At 44.1% G+C, this 21,457-nt stretch overlaps 1 protein-coding gene across 1 annotated transcript in view; it reads right to left on the bottom strand.

Annotated features, from left to right (window-relative positions):
* Positions 1-3,876: 3,876 nt before the first annotated feature.
* neto2a (neuropilin (NRP) and tolloid (TLL)-like 2a) overlaps positions 3,877-21,457 on the bottom strand; it is a gene marked incomplete at its 3' end in the record, with an annotated part of 33,126 nt that continues 15,545 nt past the window's right edge. The window contains exons 7-10 of the mRNA XM_084051925.1: positions 19,843-20,071; positions 5,831-5,944; positions 5,545-5,675; positions 3,877-4,629 (exon numbers count right to left, since the gene is read on the bottom strand). Of these exons, the coding sequence (XP_083908051.1) occupies positions 3,877-4,629; positions 5,545-5,675; positions 5,831-5,944; positions 19,843-20,071 (1,227 nt within the window). The remainder of the gene's footprint in view (positions 4,630-5,544; positions 5,676-5,830; positions 5,945-19,842; positions 20,072-21,457) is intronic.

Below are 21,457 nucleotides of genomic sequence, written 5' to 3'. Positions count from 1 at the left end.
GGTGTTGTATATTTCATATAACATACATACAGAGAACCTTTAAGTCTGTGGTTTCAGATACCACACTGGGGAGTGGGGACCCCCTTGATCCCACTTTATGAACCAACGCTGTACATTGTCGGTGGCTCTGCTGGAAGCGCCACCCACACTCTCCCCAGTATGCTGCTTTCAAGAACTTTAGAGCGGTGGTTCTCAACCTTTTTCAGGCAGTGACCCACAAAGTGATCATATTTGAACTGAGGTCCCCCCACCCTGATAAGCCCCCCCCCGCCCCCCCCCCCCCCCCCCCGCCCCCTCCTGGGGGTCCCAACCCACAGGCTGAGAACCACTCCTTTAGAGTAAAAACCGCAGAGGACCCAGCACACTCCCCTGGGTGACCCCCCATGGGGGCATAGCCTCAGATACAAGCCCACTTCAATCTATCTTTTTCAACAGTATTTATTTAAGAAAGGGCAAAGCTCACAAAACATAGGGTGGGGAAATAAGCTCTCTTTAATTCAATAGAATGAAAATGATACAACCAGTGATTTGAATCAGAAGTCAAAGGCCAACATTTTATAGGCTGCTGTCTCTGGAAGGAAACAGGTTTGTGCTTGTTTTACACAGTTCAGGGGAAGAAGGGATGTTGGAAACAACATGTCCAATGTTGTCCCGGAAGGAGTAGGAGTGGGGTGGGGATGGCGGGGGGAGGGGGTTATCTCCTTGATTCAGTCCACACACATTCCACACATGGACAGATGTCCTGGATATTATAAATCAGGGAGGGGTCTTCAACATTTTTCAGGCCGAGGACCCCTTAGCTGAGAGAGAGATGAAGCTTGGACCCCCCCACTACATATTGTACAAAATTGAGTAGCAGATTAAACTTTTTAATATTTAGCTTCATAGACTTGTTTCACACCACTATCATCAGTGCTGTGTAAATGAATGTTTTTTTTGTTGGTAATGTGTATTTTCAGACATTTAACCAATTAAACCCTCAATACTTAGTAAACTTGACCCCGTGGCTCTGTTCTAGGTCTGCTCTTTTTTCCCTCTACACCAAATATCTTGCCGAAAAGAACCGATCGGAGTAGAGGGATTCCAGGGTTCAATGTAAAAAAAAAAAAAAGTTCCTATCACACAAAGATTTGGTGTAGTAACTCTGAGGACTCCCTAGGACAGTGGTTCTCACCCTTTTCAGGCCGCGACCCCCCAAAATAATCATATTTGAACTGGGGACCCCCCAAAATAATCATATTTGGACTGGGGACCCCCCCTAAAAATAATCATATTTGAACTGGGGACACCCCACCCTGACAAGCACTTGGAATAATAGTTGAGGCGTTACATTTTGTTTGACTCGGCCAGGTGACCCACAGGTTGAGAACCACTGCCCTAGGAGTCCCAGACCCTGTGTTTAAGACCCATGTTGTAAAGCTCAAATACCAGATAAATTCCTTGTTAGTTTTCAAAATAAAAGCCTCTTCGGTGTGTTCTTTGTGAAGAGACTGCTCATCACTGTCTGGGACCTTCACTGTATGTATGAGGCAACAATTACATCTTGATTCAACTATTATGTAATTTCCAGTGTTGGGTAATGCTACTTTTAAAGTAACTTGCTATACGCTACAGGATTACAGAGAAAAGAAACTTGTTTTGATTACGTTTTGCGTTACCGATAATTAAAAACCTTTTGCGAGGAGTGACATAGCCTACACAATATCCCCTTTACAATACATTACGATGATGTTTGTTAACATAAAATCAAGAGTGCAGCCTACCAGAGTGACCGCCAGTGTTGTGGAGCTGTGCTAGGCTTCATCAAGGGAAAGGCTAATTTGCATTGATGTTCTTACTCATTTCACCAACAAATCCAAAAATAATGTGAGTAGTTCCACGACCTGAATCTCTGCCATGTCGCACACTGTCACGTCAAAAGTGGTGACCTATTGAATAGAATAAATACGCAATCAACACAGACTGCTGGCAGTCGCAAAGGCATCGGTCACTGATTTGTATGTAACATCCGTGCAAGCAACTCTCTGTTGATGGAGACAAGCTCATAAATCTTTCGGGAAACAGCGCAAATGCGTCGATGGATTTTCCTCTTCCTTTGTGGCAATAGAAGGAACAGGGAAATATAGGTCTTAAGCAACGTAAGTAACTAAGTAACCAAGTACTCTAATTGCAAAACTAACACGTTAGGTTACTCCATTACTCGAAAAAGTAAGCCGATTACAGTAACGCATCACTGTAATGCGTTACCCCAACACTGGTTATTGCATTGTCATCATCATCATCATCGCAATCATCATCATTGCAGTCACCACCACACGTGGAAAATGTCCTCATAAAATTATCCGACCGATCGTTGAAAATAGTAAAGACTTCAAACTAAGCCAAGCAACATCATGAGGCTGGGTATACACTGGTTTTAATAGTACGCTACACAGACAAAAAAATAATAAAAGACTAAAATAAATTATTAGAAGACACATTATACTCATATATCATATATCTGTGCATGACGGGAGAATTAAATGTAAAAACTCAGTCTAGGTAATATCTCTGAGTGTTCACCTCTTCCTGTGTGTGAGTGATGTCACAGGAAGAGGAAGGTCTGCATGCGGCAACTCCTCTCCTTAGATATAGAGCTAATGAAAACAGAGAGGATCATCATGTTAAGCTATGTTCACACATTACAGCTCAAATCTGATTTGTGGCTGATTCAGATGCTCTCTTTGTTCATTTTGAAGACAATGCGGAAGTAATGAGAACACTGCAGTTCTCTTTTAATGGCCCAGCAGGTGGTGCTAATTCCCCTCCTGTGACTGCAGAAAAACTTTCATTCCATCCACATCAATGGGAATTTAACCGGACTTATACTTGGTTTTTATTACCTTTTCAGAAAGACTCTTTTACACAGAATGAGATGCGTTTATGTAAATTATAAATACATTTTAAAATGGATGATGACGACAACTACGTTGTGATTGGGTTCTACTGAGTGGAGACCCACCCCTCACATGGAATCAGATTTGAAATGTGATTCAAATCTGATTTCTAAAGACGTTTCTCAGTCTGAAAGATCAGATCTCAGAAACAAATCAGATTTTTCCTGCAGTGTGAACAGAGCCTCAGAGACTGGAGGAGAGAACGGCTCCATCTATCTTCCTCCTTCATATTCACTGGAGAATTGAATCCCATTCCTCATTTCTTGCCCGGTCCTTCTGTTCTTTTCTCCACTTCTTCAGAGGAATACAGGTCCAGCGGGCACCCAAACCTTCTGGGCACCTCGCAAATCCGGTGAGCTCGGAGCATGGGCACCTGGTATTTCTGGGAACGAAAACCGACTGGGCACAGGGAATACTTTGTGCCTGAAGTCTTAAACATTAAAGCTTATGTTATTAATCATCCTTCAAATAGACTACTACGAGTGACATGACACCAAATTATGTGATGATACATAGCATGGGCTAAATTAACTCCCTTTGTTGAAGCAAATAACACAAATCATAGATTTGTTAAAAACATTTTATAAAAAAACAAGTCTGAAAGCATTACTCTGCCCCTCCGGTGCCCACTGTTCTCACCAAAAGGTGCCCAGTGTTCCGGATTACTCTGCCCAGAGGTGCCCAGTGTTCTGAGAAAAAAAGGTGCCCACAAATACCAGGTGCCCACTGTTCTAACTTCAGAGAAATCCATGTCATTTGATGGATGGAATTTGAATGAAAAATATTAATATTGCAACCCTCCCGGCCTCTTTTCAGCTCTTCTCCTCATCTCCACAATTCTGACACACTCTCTCTTTCTTCTCTCTCTCTCTCTCTCTCTCTCTCTCTCTCTCTCTCTCTCTCTCTCTCTCTCTCTCTCTCTCTCTCTCTCTCTCTCCATCTAGAAGTCCATGGACATGGAGCGCTGCTGTGGGTCCACCACAGTGGTGCTGTTACGAGCGCTGTTGCCGCGCACGCCCAGGGTTCCGCAGCCTCCCGCCATCATCCCTCCGCCGCCGATGCCCATGGTGCCGCCGGCGATGCCGCTCACCCCTCCCATGCCGCCCACCCCTCCCATGCTGCTCACCCCTCCCATCCCCACCACTCCTCCCGCGATCCCTCCGCTTCCGCCCCCGCCTCCCACCATTCCTACTCCGCCCGTGGCTCCAACTCCTCCTCCTCCGCCTCCTCCTCGCACATAAATCTCGCAGGGGATCTCCTCCATGACGCGGTCCTCGATGACCTGCTGGTCACAGTCGTGAGTCTGCGAGTGCTGCTTGTACCCGTAGCAGCTCTTCTTGTAGCTGGAGGTGGAGTTGAAGGTCTTCATGGCGGGCGGAGGCTTGGAGAAGTCGTTGTGGTAGGAGAGCTCCATGGAGCTGAGGGTGGTGCGGCTGTGCTTCATGCTGCCGCCGGCCGTGCCGGTGCCCGTGCCGGTGGCCACGGACGCGTGCGAGCCGCAGTGGTGCTCGTGCACGCAGCGCGACATGGTGGAGGAGCGCCGCAGCTTGTGGAAGCTGTCCAGCTCGTCGGACAGGTCGGCCAGGTCCGAGGAGAGCTCCTTGTCGCGCAGTGAGAAGAGCTCGTAGTGAGGCGGGTCGAACACTTCTTGGAAGCCTGCCTTGTTGAAGACGCCGGGCCGCCGAGCCACCACCTATACAACACAGACACACAACCAAGTAGACGGTGCAATTTAACTTAATGTGTTAGGACATTATGATATTATATGCTTTCAATAACTCATAACAAATCAAATTCCCCCAGTTGTGCATATTATTGTGTATTTCATCTACCTGAATTGTACTCATTGTTGCACACTAATGTGCTAAATCTGACTTGGCTAGAAGGCCCTGGTGTGCAGCTGTCATCTTCTCCTGGCTCCGGTTGTCATTGTTCTTGACCTGTCAGCTTCTCTTAGTATATAGCCTGTTCATATTTATCACCATTTAAGGAGAAAATCTTTGGGTATAAGAGGTGAACAGCTAGGGAGGTTTTTGCCGAGCTGAGGCTGGCTAGTCCTGCTGCTATGATGGTCTCTTAATCCATCACGACTGAGGGACGCATCTGTGTCATTTTTAGATTTTTTTTGGCTATTCAAAAAATAGCGGATATACATATATCATATATATACATATATAGATATAGCTCAAATGTCTTCTAAATCAGTTATTTGGAAGAAGAAAAAAACGTATGTTTCTATCTCAGTGGTTCTCAAACTTTTTCATGTCAAGGACCTCCCAAAATGATATGTATTTGGCTGCGGACCCCCATCGGAAAATATTTTGTTCCAGGGACCCCACCAGAAGCAAAGATTTGAGTTACAAATGTTCGCTTAAAAAAAAATATATATATTCAAAGATTTGCAAAAAAATCTTTTTTTTTCAAAACTAGCAGATCTACAAGCTACAAGCTATGAGCTTGTATATCGGCTTTTTGCTTTTTGAATAGCCCAAAGAAATCTAAAAAATGACAAAGATCCGGTACTAATGGATTCATAAAGTTTGTCGATCCTTCACATTTCACATCACATTTTTTACTTTTTCCATAACAAACCCAACAGTTACAATACCTTCTTCCTGGGCTGCTTCATCTGGACCAGGATTGAGATGATGAGGAGAACCAGGACCACGCCTGAGGAGACACCGATCACTGTGCCGTGGGTCTTGGTGATCTGATGGAAGAGACCCCTGCCACGCTTCTCTGGAGAGGAGACGACAGTAACGAGAAGAGAGAAGTGAGGAGTGAGGAGTGAGGAGTGAGGAGTGAGGAGAGGAGAGGAGAGGAGAGGAGAGGAGAGGGGCGGGGTTACGGGACAGAAGAGGATGGAGAAGTTGATAGGTTGACCTCGCTCTGACCTTTGCAGTGGTTCTCGTCCCAGGGATAGACACAGTTCTGGACCCCGTTGCAGACCAGCGAGTTGTTGATGCACATGTTGCTGTGGCAGAAGAACGTGTTGGACGAACAGGGAGCTGCCACACAAAGAAAGAGAAAAACTATCTGTCACTATACAATTTGTCATTGATTGATTGATTGACTGATGTCTTCATTGACCATGAAATAAAATCATATGTCACATACTGTACATACATCTGTAACACACATCTAACACACCATAATTAGAATAACACAAAAAAAGTCCACAGCTTTTTGAGCTTTTATTACAACTACTACTACTAATAATGAGAATATATATATATATATATATATATATATATATATATATATGCGTTGTGAGCTTGTAGATAGGCTATTTTCTCTATTTTGAAACATTTTTAAAATAATCATAAAAAGGAACGTTTTGGACATACAAGGTTTCCCCCCGACAGTGACGACATCATGTAATAAGAAATGAGAAATCAGCCACTCAGCAGCTCAAATTATGCAGAACTCTACGCTCTGCCGTGGGAGGAAGTATTGTACTGTACTGTACTGTACTGTACTGTACCGTAGGTCATGTTAGGTTAAATTAAGTACAATGTTCAGACTCATTATGCAGGACTTCTAATCTAAATGTATGGTCACGAAGTCAAGTCAATACTTTGACACAGACTATTGATTGAACAAGACGGGGTCCAATAGCAGCCTGGCTCCCATGTGGGAGACCTCAGACATATTGATGATGTTTCTCCCCCGTGCTCCATGGCTTGTCTTGTCAGGGCTGATAGACATAAGGCTTCTGGTGTTTCTGTCATGCTTTTTCTTTCTTTCTTTCTGCACCAATTTTTTTCTGTGCTTTGCGTGATTCCATTTGTAGTGACGCCAAAACTACAGTATCTCTTACATAGTGATAATAAAGGTTTATAAAAGAAAATAATTTACCCTTTTGCTCCCCAATTTAGTCGTTATGCCAATTAATTCCTCCCCACACACATTTGTGTGTTATCACTGCTGACTCACCCATGTCCCACTGACTCACCTGCCAGTGAGGAGCCCCCATCGGGGGACGTAGAGCCCCCGTCCTATACTCCTCCCGCCCAACACTCCCTGCTGACAGGTGCCGCCCCCAGCCCGTAGGAGTACGTGCAATGACAAATATCACCCTCCCCGCCGGCTTCCCTCCCCCAAACACGGGCCAATTGTATTCGTAAAGACGCACCGCGGTGGCTTCGAGGCAGACACGTTACCACTGCGCTACCAGAGTACAATGATGTCATATTGATGGCATCAGTCATCAATAATTTCACTTGATAGCTTTAAACAGCTAGTCAATAACGCTTTGAAAACTGTCTGTACCTTATGAAATCTCTATGTTTCTTATCTTTTGTCATTTATAATAATAATAATAATAATAATAATAATCTTTATTTGTATAGCGCTTTTTAAAAACAAGTTTACAAAGTGCTTCACAACACAACCCACAACAGACAGTGTGGGGAAAGCAAAACAAAAACAGAAAACAAGACACAGACAGTTCATTTAACAAATACAACAGCAAAAACGCAGAAAACAACCATAGAGGCCATACCATGGAGTCCTCAGATGGATAGTGCTCTAGTTAAACGCCATTCTAAAAAAGTGGCATTTCATCTACAACCACTAGGAGGCCTGACAGAGTCAGGGCCCCTACACATACATCATCATTTCCCGCTTGCCAAAGGATGAAGAGGGATGATGAGGAGGAGGCCCTCTGGGGGGCCCTGTGCATGCTGCCGTGTCAAAGGCTCGCTGAGGAGAGGGAGAAGAGGCGAGGAGGGGAGGGGAGGGGCGGAGAGGAGAGGAGAGGAGAGGAGAGGAGAGGACGGGAGGGGAGAAGGCAATGTTGGACAGTAACAGTAACAAGTACATTACTTGAGTACCGTACTTAAGTAAATATTTTTAGTTACAAAGAGAAGTCCAATGTGCTTCAGCCAGTTGAAGGTAGAAGTGCACGGTGCTCAACAGGGACAACTTGAATAAGAAAGAATAATACTTGGGCAGTGGGCACTTCAGAAGAGACAACCCAAATAAAATACTGGAGCAGTCGACTGGCTCTGCATATTTTATTATTTTGCAGGGGTGACTGTAGTTTCGATTTGCGTCTTCCTCAGAGTCAAACCGAATTTTGACAAACATAAACTTGAGTATTTGTATTTTTGTATCCTTAAAATAATTGTAGGGGAGTAACATTTGACCAGGAGTATTTATAAACTTTGACTCGAGTACTGGGGTTGAGTACTTTGAATGAACTCCAGGTTCATTCATAATGTGTGAAAGTCATTAACACACTGAGTGCCTATGCGTGAGAAGCAATGCGTTATGTGCCATAAACGGTCCATTTTTTTTAATATATATTTTTCCCACGTGGGGCGCTCTAACAAAACTTTGGGATCATCCAAGAAGTCTCTAAGAAGGAGAGGCCGGATGTGGATCCATGTCAAAATGCTTCCGGTCGTCCACTCCAATGTTAACTCCTTTGACTAAAAGCTTAATATCTCCTATTTCTTTTTAACGTGGTGGAAATGAGCCGTGTTCGATCAGCGATCACTCTGCAATGGAGGATCGCGTTAGAAATATTATTGTTCCAGGCATTAGTCGGGACCCTCCGCCGTCTCGCACGCAGGCTTTGTTTACATGCGCGTCCTCATCGGGGCTTCTACAGCACGCAACATATCAGCGTAAGTGGATGGAAGATATGTTGGCACTAGATGTACCCTATTTTAATAAACCTCTGGCACATGATGTGTTAAGTAAAAAAATACAAATACTCCAATAAAGTACACATTTAAAAAAATGCTTTACTAAAGTACAGTACTCAAGTAAATACTGTCCTCCACTAAGAAGGAGGGCTGGTGAGTGGTTGAGGAGATGTAAAAGAGTTCATCGGCCATCATGGAGCACAGATGGTTGGGCAGGTGCTGTGAGACTCTGCACATTAAACTGACTGTTAGCGTATGAAGGCTGAGGCGGCAGAGATGGAGCGGCCTGGTAATTGAAGCTGGCTGCTGGGCCCGGGAGATGGATGCACTACACCAGATGCTACAGGCTAAAGTCTCATTCATATTTCGTGGCACGGGCGGGCCGAAAACAGCTGACTTACAAGCTCACAAGTCAAGTCAATAATTTGTAACTGACATGACTCTCATTCTATGTTTATAATATGCTTGACTCTTTTGCACATTCGATTGAGACACTGCTGCTATTGATTAGATAACGTACATGCACATTACCTGCACATTTTTGGAACTGCTGCTAATTTAAAGCTTTGCACCTGTCTAAGACAAGTACCTACATTTGTTTCTCACTGTGTAGCTTTATTATATTATTATTTCACTGTATATTTGATTGTATTATAATTTTAAAAAATTGCATAATATATCATCACATTAGAATGTTAGCAAATATTTTTCAGAACAAGTCCCAACAATATTTCGCTGCTTGTACTTGTAAGTTAGAGACAAATAAACCTTCTTGATTCTTCTTGATTCTTGGCAAGAATTGTCAATTGTGCGCTCGTACGTTGGCTGTTTTGTGGAGGGAAGAGGGCAGCGTGGGGATCGATGTTCGAGACAGGGCAGGGGGCTTATACTCAAACAGGCCGGCAGTCTGGCATGTTTTTCCCATCAACTATGACTCATGGTTGCCAAATTTGACCAGCGACAAGCATGTACAGCCGCATGTCATTATTTAACCGCCGGCTGTCAAGCTGGTGTCCAAAAAATGAAATGAGCGTCATAGATAATTGCCAGACTTTCTGGGGTAAAGCTGGTTTGATTAGGAGAGATGGCACACGTCCCACACTGGGTGGTGCAGCTCTCATAGCTATGGCCTATAGTTTATTAGTAAGCCAACACTACAATGACCCAGGACTACCCCATATAGCTGAGTAATTAGGGTGCTCTAAGGCCTGACAGCGAGTCCCGGGTTCGATTCCTAGATAATTGACTGCATGTCACTCCCCTGCTTGCTCTCTCTCTCTCCCTGTGTTTCCTGTCTCTCTCCACTCTGAGAGTGTCAAATAAAGGCCAAAAAACGGCAGAGTTGCAGTCCTACAGTACATGCTTCTCTATGCTTCCATTAGAGCAGTTAAGGTCCCCCTTGAAAACGAGATGATGCAACTCAAGGGGTTTTCTAATAAAGGTACATTATTATTATCCACCCAAAACCAGACGGCTACTGCATCTGCCCACGAAAGCAAACTGAAGAAGAGTTATCATACTTACAAATTAGATTTCTGTGATCTAAAGCTATACTGGTAAACGATCTAATATCAGACTAGCATGTCGTGAAGCGTGTCATGAAGAATGATTATGTCAGCCTGAATACACCCGCTCCCTCCAGTCATATTAATAATCATTCCTTGAGACACCGGCTGAGGAGGTGGAGTTGTAACCATTTTCATCTCAAGCCTATTCAATCTACCCTTGACCTAAACTTTAAACATAACTTTAGCGGGTAGTGCCAAGGGATAGCGTGGGGCGGAAGATAGGGCCGGGGGAGGATACCCCAGGCGGGGGAGGAGCTCTAGTCCTCCAGGTGGGGGCTCCTCAATTCAAAGTGTGACTGTTAATTCCTTGCGTCAATAAGTTGTGTTTTTATCAGCAGTTGCCAGTTAAGCTTATCAAAGACAAATAAAATGTTACTTATTCTGCGTTTGCTATAACCACACCAGACCATTCAGTTTAATTAATCCAGAACACAAGCAATTGCTGTAATTTAAAGTTCTCTATAACCAGCAATGTGTGAGTGATAATTCTGTGTATCAAATATTTTATTCCAAGGCAATCGGACAACTCGGACTGCCTCTTCCATGGGCAGAGAGGGAAAGAGTGTAAGATTGCACTGGGCTTAAGTCATAGCGTATTAAAAGCAATGGCACCTGGCACACAGATTGGTTTTATTAACGTAACACCCAAACCACACCTCTGCATAATGTAAGGGGTAGCGCAGGTGTTTTAGGGATAAGGTTGGATGCGGAAGATAGCAACTCGCCCACGGGAACGGCCCTTGCATGATGCTAAATCCCCAAATAGTGGGTAGCGCGAATTGTGGCGCAAAATAGGGCCCCCAGAGTTCGCATACATTAAACACCACGCTGGTGGGCAGCTACTTTACCACTGCATCCCGAAACGATCATTATAGCTTTGTTCTTAGCCTTTCTCACCCAACCTGGTAAACATTAGTCACTTTTATTTGTTGTATTGTACCACCATCCTTGCCTGTACTCTGAATTCCTATCTGATTCCTCAGAGTTGTCTCAGGTTTAGTCCTTAGCACTGATGAAATAATTCTAGTTGCCGATTTTAATATTAATTTGAACATTGGTAATGATAGCCTTAGCACCGCATTTATCTCATTACTACACTCAATAGGCTTCCCTCCGAGTGTAAACAAACCCACTCCACTGTCACTCACTCTGTATCTTGTTCTATGGAATTGGAATGGAACATTTAATCGTCTTCCCACATAATCCTTTTATAAGACCATTATTTAATAACTTAATGACTATTTGCCAGAGTAACCTATAACTCATCTTTAATGCATGAATGACAAAAGTTATTCATGCATTCATTTATTCGTGCCTTGACTACAGTAATTCCCTCTATTCCTAAAAATCGACCAACCGCATATATGAGATCGATGAAAAAGTTTACTATACTGTACTACACAATTTTATACCATATATAGTGGGGGGTCCCTGCTTCATCTCTCTCTCTCTCAGCTAAGGGGTCCTTGGCCTGAAAAACATTGAAGACCCCTGAACTAGTCCATGCCTTTGTTACCTCCGGGAAGGATTACTGCAATTCCTTCTTATCAGACAGCTCTAACAAGTCTCTAAAGACTGGTTCAGAACGATACTGCACGTGTACTGACAAAACCTAGGAAAAGAGATAATCTTTCTCCAATATTAGCTTCTTTGCTTTAAATCCCTTTCCTCATCTTACAAAGCCCTTAATTGTCAGGCACCATCCTATTTCTTGTTTCTTTTTTCTTTTTTTTCTGTCCCCAATTTAGTCGTTGCCAATTGATTCCTCCTCACACACATTGCTGTGTGATGTTAACTGCTGTTGTATCCTAGTGACTCACCAGCCAGTGCCATACTGCCATATATGGTCATATGGGTTATATGACTGGTGACTGATGTGTTTGCACCTGATGCCATGATGACACACTGAGGTTTGACAACACACTCCATATTTGGGCATAGCTGCATAGGGAACTCCTTTGTTTATGGTTATGGTCGAGTCATAGTGACATGAGCTTTTTGACGTGGCCGGCGGACCATGCATGTGCTCGCGGACGCACTCGCACACACACACACGCGCACACACGCACACACACGCGCGCGCGCACACGTACACGCCAAGCCTTTATCTCAGTTGAAACAGATGCGGACTGCAAGCATTCCCCCCCCCCCCCCCCCCCCCACAGCCTTCTTCTACCTCTGAGTTAAACAACTTTGACAACGGGACGTTGGGGATGTAAGGCACGTGTGCCGCTGAGCATTTATTTTTGCGCTGGCACGTTCATGTGTGGGCCGTTTTCATGTGTTTGAAGCTGCTGGAAGGTTGAGCTGAAATATCTTCACCTCGGGTGCTTGGAAGCGCAGCCCCTAACTCATGCTTGTGGGTGTGCACGTGCACGTATGAGAGGCAGAGAGTGCGCCCGTGTTAATGTGTCACAATGTTTTATTCCTGTTTAATGTGTCTCTGGATGTGCCCCTGACCTCAATGCTTAGTCCACTGACGCATGGTGTGTGTGTGTGTGTGTGTGTGTGTGCGTGCGTGCGTGCGTGCGTGCGTGCGTGCGTGCGTGGTAGTGGGAGGGGCATCCTTGCATGAGTTTGTATTACTGTCAGTATGAGTGAGTGAATTTGTGCATGTACAGTATCTATCATAACCGATTCATGTGTACATTTCTTCCATGTTTCGGTGCCTGAAGAAGACCTTTCCAGGTCAAGACGTTGGTCTCCTGTATGTTTAACCACTTGAACCCTAGTGTCCCTACTGTATACTGGGTTGAACATCCAGCAAAAATAGCTAATCCACAAGCTCACAACTCATTGCACGCACAATGTGTTGTGAGCTTGTAGATCAGCTATTTTCGGCGGAGAGATTTAGTGTAGGTGGGGGGCCTAGTATAGAGCCCTGGGGGAGTCTGGTCAATGGATTTAGGGGGTTTACTAATAGTAGGGTGGTTAAAGCTTGTAGGGCTGGCTCAGGCTTGCCTTGGACTAGCACTTAGTTATGCCCAAGACAAAGACTGCCCAAGACCTGCCATCTCCGGTTTACTTCCCGTATCTGTGTGAAGTAGGCGGACGCCTTTTTAGTAGACCGGGAGCATATTAATTCTATTAATTCCAATGCAAAAGTGAACGTGAACACAGCTGCTGAACCATTCTTTAGCCCCATGGTCACGGAACTAGATATTGGACCTGATCGTCACAAGCCACACAATATTGCCAAGATTTTCATACAAACACAAATCAGGAGAAAATCAACTTTACTTATCAAACGTTCTCTATCCCAGCAACACACTCTCGCGGGATCTAGCACCAGTAAACATAGTTCACGAGATTTGCCGTCAGACGCCGGTGCCCACTTAGGATACCATTTGTAGGATTTGCGTACCATTTGACTCCAGTGGCTCATATTGGGATGGCGGAACATCTCAAAACCTTAATCATCTTTGGTTATGCTGCTATAGGCTTATACTGCGGAGGCGGACTTATGGTGTATGTTAACACCCTACTATTATCGCTGTGCATCCCCCCCTCCCTCCTCTCTCTCTCAACTCAGCTGGTCAAGGCAGATGGCTCCTCTATATGTACAGTGCCATGAGATAACGTTTGTTGTGATTTTGTGCTATGAACTGAATTTACATTATTTCCAGGAAGCCACTGAATACAGAACACCTTGCTACAGTATGAAAATCTAATCAAAACACACACACACACACACACACACACACACACACACACACACACACACACACACACACACACACACACACACACGCCTTTATCTCAGTTGAAACAGATGTGACCATGTGTGGCGTTTTCATGTGCTGGAAGCTTTAATATCTTCAACTCGGGTGCTTGGAAGCGCGGCCCCTAACTAATGCTTGTGGGTGTGCACGTATGAGATGCAGAGACTGTGCACGTGTTAATGAGTCACAATGTTTTATTCCTGTTTAATGTGTCTCTGGATGTGTCCCCCAGTGGGCAACCTCTGACCTCAATGCAAAGTCCACTGAAAGACCAGGCCCCCAACGCATGCTGTGTGTGTGCGCGTGCGTGTGTGCGCGTGTGCGTGCGTGCGTAGGAGCATGTTTGCATGAGTTTGTGTTACTGTCAGTATGTGCGATTAAATTTGTACATGTGTCTATCATAACCGATTCATGTGTACATTTGTGTTTGTGTACAGAGAGGATTGTGTCAGAGGATTAAGTCCCAGGGCATGAAATCCTAGACTGATTTTGCAGTTTGTTTTCCCCTTCAGGTTAAAAAAACACAGCAGGGAAAACACATGGCAGGCTGCATAAGACTGACCTTATAGCACACATTAATGTAAGCAACACAACTGCATCAAATCAATTTAATGTTATATGACAGTTGATCAGGCGAGGTGAATCTATCTTTTTTAACCGTGACGGTCTCCATCGAAGTCGTCAGGAAAGCCATGCTCTAACGGCAAACATAGCATTTAGCATCCGCTACTATGCTAAACAGCTGGCCACTGACTTTCTATTTATAACAGAGACATAATTGCAGCCTTTTCAATTCCCCTAGGTCGGGCCGTGGAGATGGCTTAGTCTCCGTTTTTAAAAGATAATTTAAATGCATCCTTTGAAGTTTAACTCCTTAAAATGAATACCACTCTGCCCAGTATTTGTGCACTGGTTTATAGACCTCCTAAATCAAATTTTCAGATCTTCTTTCCTTTATGGCGTCCCGCTCCAACAATGTATTTATTTTAGGTAGACCTAATTTTTTTTTTACAAATTGTGGACTCTTTTAACCTTACACAATCCATCTCAGAGCCAACTCATGAGAAAGGTCACACATTAGATCTTGTGCATGACATCTGGGTTATCCATCTCCAATATTGAATTGATCAATACTGGCATCTCTGACCACCTCATGATTATTTTTGACTCCCTGCTGTCCTGTCCTCCTCTGACCTCATCCCAGGCCCCCATTCCCTCATCCGCTCCATCAACTCAAGAACAGCTTCCCATTTCTCTAACTCGTTCATGATCACTCACTCACTCACTCAACTGTCTGGGGTTCTCGCCTCCTGCACAGATGCAGGGACCGTAGTTTCATACGGGAGATCAATGGTGTTTAGACCTCTGGTTTGGTGACAAACTAGGAAAAGTCAGACAGGGCACTGGAGGATGGTGTCGCGTGCTGCCGCTGCACTGCCGCTGCACTGCCGCTGCACTGCCACTGGGTGGACAGTACACTATCATCAGGACAATGCTCGAGAATTCTTGTGGAAGGTATTCCGGCCTCAATACGATGCCCAGTAGCTCAATATCTGAGTTATAGATCACCTTCTTCACTGCTGTTTCCCCCTCTCGACACCAGTCTTTGTTTATGTAGACTGCTATGCCTCCGTCTCTTCATCTGCCCATTTGTCTACTCTAGCCCTTATCAAGGATTAGGGCTTTGTCTACTCAGACCTAATCAAGGAAAAGCCCTCAGCTGAGATTGGCATTTCAGTACATAAACTATCCAACCACAATTCCATTAGGCAAATTAGGCTGGAATGTTTGTAGTCACTTTGTGTTTTAATTAACCAGTCACCATTCCGTACATTTCCCAAAACACCAACCGTGCCACCACGGTGCGTCCGTCCTCTCCTATCAGAAACACGTTCCGAAAACACGGGCAGTTCATCCAGTGACCTGTGCCCCAAATCCAGGGGCTTGTTTTCCGTAGGTTTAAGCAGGCCTCTGCCATTGTTTATTTTCCTCACTGTCCCGCCAGCCGGACGGTCAGAAAACAAAAACAAAACACGGATTAATCTACTATCAGATGTGCCATTTCAAAACTTCAAATGTCCTGCCATCGGCAAGACAGGACATTTTCAGGGGATTCCCAGGGCAATAAGAGGGACAAAGAAGGGCATTTAAAATGCTGAATTATTTTGATGATCACTGGTTTTATGATGCTAATTAATATGAGCAACTGGTCAAGGACCTCTTCAAATCACCTTTCGCCTCATAATGAGTCTGACACCTTCTTCAACACACATTCTTTTGTTCTCATGTATATGGATGTCTGTTGAAGGGAAAAACGGGGGTGTGTAGTGACAACTTCTTTTCAGGGGCAAAAAAGTGCATTTTAAGGGCAGAACAGGGAGGAAAAAATGCATTTTCAGGGCTCTTTCAGGGAAAGAACAGTAACGTGTGAAGTTTTGAAGTGGCACATCTGTATATGCAATGAAAAACTATGTCTCCATAAGGTGCCAAGCCTGGCCAGAAGTTACGAGTCAAAGCAGAAAAGGAAAATAAAATAATATAGATGGTAAGAGCGACAACTGATGACTGATGTCCATAGTGCTCGAGGTCGGCAGGATTATTATTGACATCCGCAACGTGCTAACTGATCAACCATTGCTCTGCTCGAATGTCCTGATCTATTTATTTGCACAAATATCTTAGCTGAAACAATATAAACATGGACTTTTCATGGTTGTGATAAAGATTACATTTCGGGTCGTAAATTACCGGGTTGTCAGACAAAACCAGGAGGATCAAAAGAGCAACGCTCCTCTCCAAAAGTTGAACTGTTTCCAGCTTGAAGCGTCCAGGGCGCTGCAGCAAAAAAAACACGGGCATCGGGAGAACTGAAGCGTGATGCTTGGCGCTGGGAAGAGGGGCGCACCAGCACGTCTTTACCATAGAAATGCGCGGCAGACAGGCGCTGCCAACTAAAAAATGCGCTCTGTGGACACGGCGCCTTAAGGATGATGGAGGGAGAACATGAAAGCCATCTCGCTCTCAGAGTGACAAAGATTAATGCCTCCGACCTCTAAGTAAACTTGCTGGCTGCTGACTCCTGCTGAAGAGGACTTTGGAGTTACTCAGAGAGACTTGAGTTTACTGTCAGATGAGCCGTGTGATGAGGATTAATGAGGATCCAAATGGTTTTAAGTGCTATTTTGGAGAAGGCAAAAAAAGAGAGAAAAGGGTAAACCCTCAACTCTGGCTGAATTTAAAAGGCCATTAAGTTGTGACTGCAGTGGTTATGGGTTCTGCCGATGAAAACAACTTTAGCATTCCACCCAGGTTTGCAAAAATATGCAGGAGAAAGTGGCAATTAATATCAATATGAAATGGAGTATAGAATATATAATTTAATGAAAATATTATGGCCTGTTAACAGCACTGCTTCTGGCATAGTAGTTCAAGCTACTTTTATGTGCAAACCTTAAAGAGCATATCGTCGATGTCAGGTGGAAACCCTGTATGTCCAAACCATTCCTTTTTCTATTACTATTATTTGAAATGAAATAGTGAAAATAGCCGATCTACCAGCTTACAGTACAACGTGTCGCAACACAACGTGTTGTAAGCTTGTAGTTCAGCTGTTTCTTTTTACTTTTGTGCGACAATCTTGTATGATGAAGTACAGCATTCATTTATGAAACAAACATATTGAAAACAAGTTGAAATATGGAGATACAAGGTTTCCACTCAGGTAATTTGTTTCGGTAGATCTACCTCGTGCAACGTTTTGTAAAATATATATTTTTTCAGTGGCACTGTTTTGTAGGATCCTTGTACAGGCAGGATGTGTTGTACTGGCCCGTAAAAAGACCTTATTTGATGTGTTTGAAGTCAATAATTAGTTTTTCCATATCCCTGCCAATATGTATTGTATTTGTATTGTATTTATATTGTATTTGTATTGTATGTATTATATGTAATTGAGTACAATGGACCACAATGGAAACAAGCCCCTTTGGGGATTTTTGTGTTATGCTTTTAGCATAACCTTTGACTGTACAACCTGTACTGTTAACAAACAGTAAAGTCAGTAAAGTTTTCAATCAATCAAAAACATATATGAATTTGTATGTGGACCCTCATCAGATTTTTTTTTTGTTGCAGATTTACAAGCTCACAACGCATCGCAACGCGACACGTTGTGAGCTTTCGGATCGGCTATCTTCAAATAGCCGATGTATACATAGGTTCAAAGTTCTAATGTGGCCTATAGTCGCTTCTTTGGGGCTTGTTTTCATAGACCTGGTTGCATACAATCTGGCAACACTAATCTCTGCGCTTTGAACACAAAATTGCACAATTAGCTTCCCTTGCTGAACATTACCCTTTTAGTGCCAGTTAGTGGCTGCTGATGCACAGAGAATGTTGGGTGCTCATAAATCAGAGTGACTTAAGGCCCAAAGTCCCCTACGACGCCATGGTTGGCAGACAACGGTGGGAGTCCTGTGTGTGTGGCACACACACACACACTCGTTGGCAGTGATCCCCTCCAAAAGTTTCTAACTCTCAGGTGGGAATGCACACACGCTGGTGCTGCCGAGTTGGCTCCTGATCTATCTATCAATTACACAAATCTCATAGTCCAATAAATACTTTATAGCAAATATGTTTGCCCCACCACCCAAGCCAAAACAAAGAAACAAAGGAGCTATTGGCACGAGCAAGTACCGTCTGAAGCAAGTGTCAAAACATAATAAAAACAATTTAAGAAAAACATGGGTAAAGTATTACAGTTGGAGGGGATAACTAACTAGCAAGTAACAAGGCAGTAGATGCTGCCCTTAGTGGTGCATATTGGAAGATCACAGAAGTGATGCGTGACTTACGTGATCTGTGGGACGGGCCAAAGGAACTATGCCGATATAAGTAGCTACTAACCGTATGTGCATATCGTCACTGTCGGGTGGAAACCTTGTATGTCCTCGTAAGTTTTCAATGTTTTTTTCCATAAATTAATGCTGTACTTCGCTTTGTAAGCTGGTAGATAATTAAACAATAATAGTAATAATAAAAAAGGAATGATTTTGGATATACAAGGTTTCCACCTGACAGCGACAATATGCATGTGTGTCTTGAGAACCATCCAACCAATCACCTTCACATTTGGCGTGTGTATTGCTGACAGTGTGTAGAGAGTGTGAAGTCAGCCATATAAGCAGTCCTCTACAACTGGTGTGCTGCCACAATTAGATGCAAAGTCAATGTATAGGAAAATAAATGATGGAGAGCAAAAGCAATGCGATACTGAGTCATCCTTATTGTATGAGAAAGTGCCTAACAATGAGATGAGTCAACATTATAGTGTGGTTAAACAGAGCATAAATTGGTTGTCAAGTGTCTTTAGTTCTACGGACCTGACGCTATCGAGGTCGTAACAAACTAAGCCGATGTGATCACGTGGAATTCAGAAACCCCACGATCCATATTATGAGGTAAAACTTTCACAGAAAATAGCACATCTACAAGCTAAGCTTGGCTACTGCCTGCGAAGATATTTAATGCGAAAACAGAAAATACACTAACGCAGAGCCCTGAGGGACCTGGTTTTAATGGGTCCTGAGGGACCCATTAAAACCAGGAAAGCATCCGTGTCATTTTAGATTTGAGCGTTTTAGTGTTTTTTTGTTTTTGTCGCAATTCCTAAGCCAATAGTTTGATGACCAGCGGACCGGTAGGCAGCGGTTCCGGTAGGAGACACGAAGGAGACTCTTTGTGTCTCCTCCCGGAACCGCTGACTGTCATCAAATTATTGGCTCAAAATATCCATGAATTCAAGTGTCTAGGGGGTGACTAATCGATAGACAAAAAGTCATTTTCGGGGTGAACTATCCCTTTAATGGGTTTAAGTGATTAACCTCTGTCCATCACCATGATTGGACGGTTAACAAGAAAAAGGTGGGGAGGGGGGGGGGGGGAGTAGTATGTCACTCACGGTCCACAAAGGAGGTGAAGAGCATGCGGAAGCGGCTCAGGCGGCTCTTCTCGTCGGCCCACATGCGCACCACGCCTACGCCGTTGTCCAGCATGACGTCGTTGGCCACGGTGCTGCAGAACTTGGCCTTGAGGTTCTCGATGGCACTGCTGCCGTCGTACACCGCCACAAAGTTCTTCTTGCACTCGTTGGAGTGCTCCATCTGGTACTCCATGAAGCGCAGGTATATCTGCAAACACACACAGAGAGAGAGGAAGCCACACAGGTTCACAACGTGAACTTAAAACATCATTAGGCTCTTTGCACAGTAGCCATATTGGAAAGAAATTGGACCCCTTCCTTACTTCCTTCACAGGTGTTACCAATGATACTAATTAAGGCTCTGTTCCATATAGTGTAGCAAAGTGGTCCTCAAACTTTTACATTTCAAGGACCCCATAAGTCTAAGTTACACACCTTTTAAGGAGCCATTTGGAACCCCCTCAAGGAACCATGAGGGTCCCTGGACCCCACTTTGAGACCCATTGGTGTAGTAGAGTGTTTCCAGTGAGCCAACATGCACAATATCAGCACCCTAACCCTGTTTGACCAGAAGGGAACAGAGCCTTCATTAGTATCATTGATAACACCTGTGAAGGAAGTAAGGAAGAGGCCCAATTTCTTTACAATATGGCTGCTGTGCATAGAGCCCATGTTCTGTTCTACGAAAGATTCATGGAGTACCAGGCGGAGCAGTCGCTGGAGTGCTCCATCTGGTACTGAGCTGCTATGTGGACTTCAGAGTCTGCTACACATTGTGCTGTGTTGTTCACTTTATCGAAAGCTAACGCTAACATAGCCTAATATCACTGCGATATTATAGATATTAGTCTCGAATCTCTGTGTGGAACCTACTGTACATTTCCAAGGGCTGCATTAAACAAAATGCCTCTGGTGATAAACCCGTGCAATATTTGCATACTGGGCCCTGATTGGCGCCCCACAGCTTCGGGGGAAGCGAAATCCAATCACAACCGAGTGGGGCCAGACTAATCTGCCGAGGGCACTGGCTGTTTGGTCTGCCTTGCAGGCTAACGCTAACAAGCCTCTAGGCTGCTGTATGCATGGTTAATCTATATTTTTCTTGTAAGAAACAGGCTCCAGGGTCAGACTATTTATTTAATTTAAAATTGTATTCTTATCTCTCTACTCTACGCTTCCTGTGTTTCATGCTTACTACTGTTGCAGCTACAACACTGTCTGTCTGTCTGTCTGTCTGTCTGTCTGTCTGTCTGTCTGTCAAATACTGTAATGTGATGAAACTGTGACACAAAGAGAGGTATTCATTTGTGAAATAAGTATTAATGAGGTAGCATTGTAGTCATAATTCATGGTTCATACTGTTGAATGCGCAAGGGTCCCCGGTCCACCAGCTAATGGATAATTGTACAATTATTCTGTCCTTCCTTACTGCACCAAGATGTGTTGTGTGCGTGCGTGCGCGCGTGCAAGCCTGCGTGCGTGCCTACGTGCGTGCGTGCGTGCGTGCGTGGTGACCAGTGTGTGCTGATGACCCATTTAGCCATGGGAGAGACGCAACAGCAGAGAAACCAGGCCAGAGGATGGAAGAGGAACA

This window comes from Gymnoscopelus microlampas, assembly GCF_963454915.1.
Source record: "Gymnoscopelus microlampas genome assembly, chromosome: 1".
NCBI classification, from domain to species: Eukaryota; Metazoa; Chordata; class Actinopteri; order Myctophiformes; family Myctophidae; genus Gymnoscopelus; species Gymnoscopelus microlampas.
The sequence above is the reverse complement of the archived record's forward strand: the minus strand, read 5'-3'. Positions and strand labels throughout refer to the sequence as shown.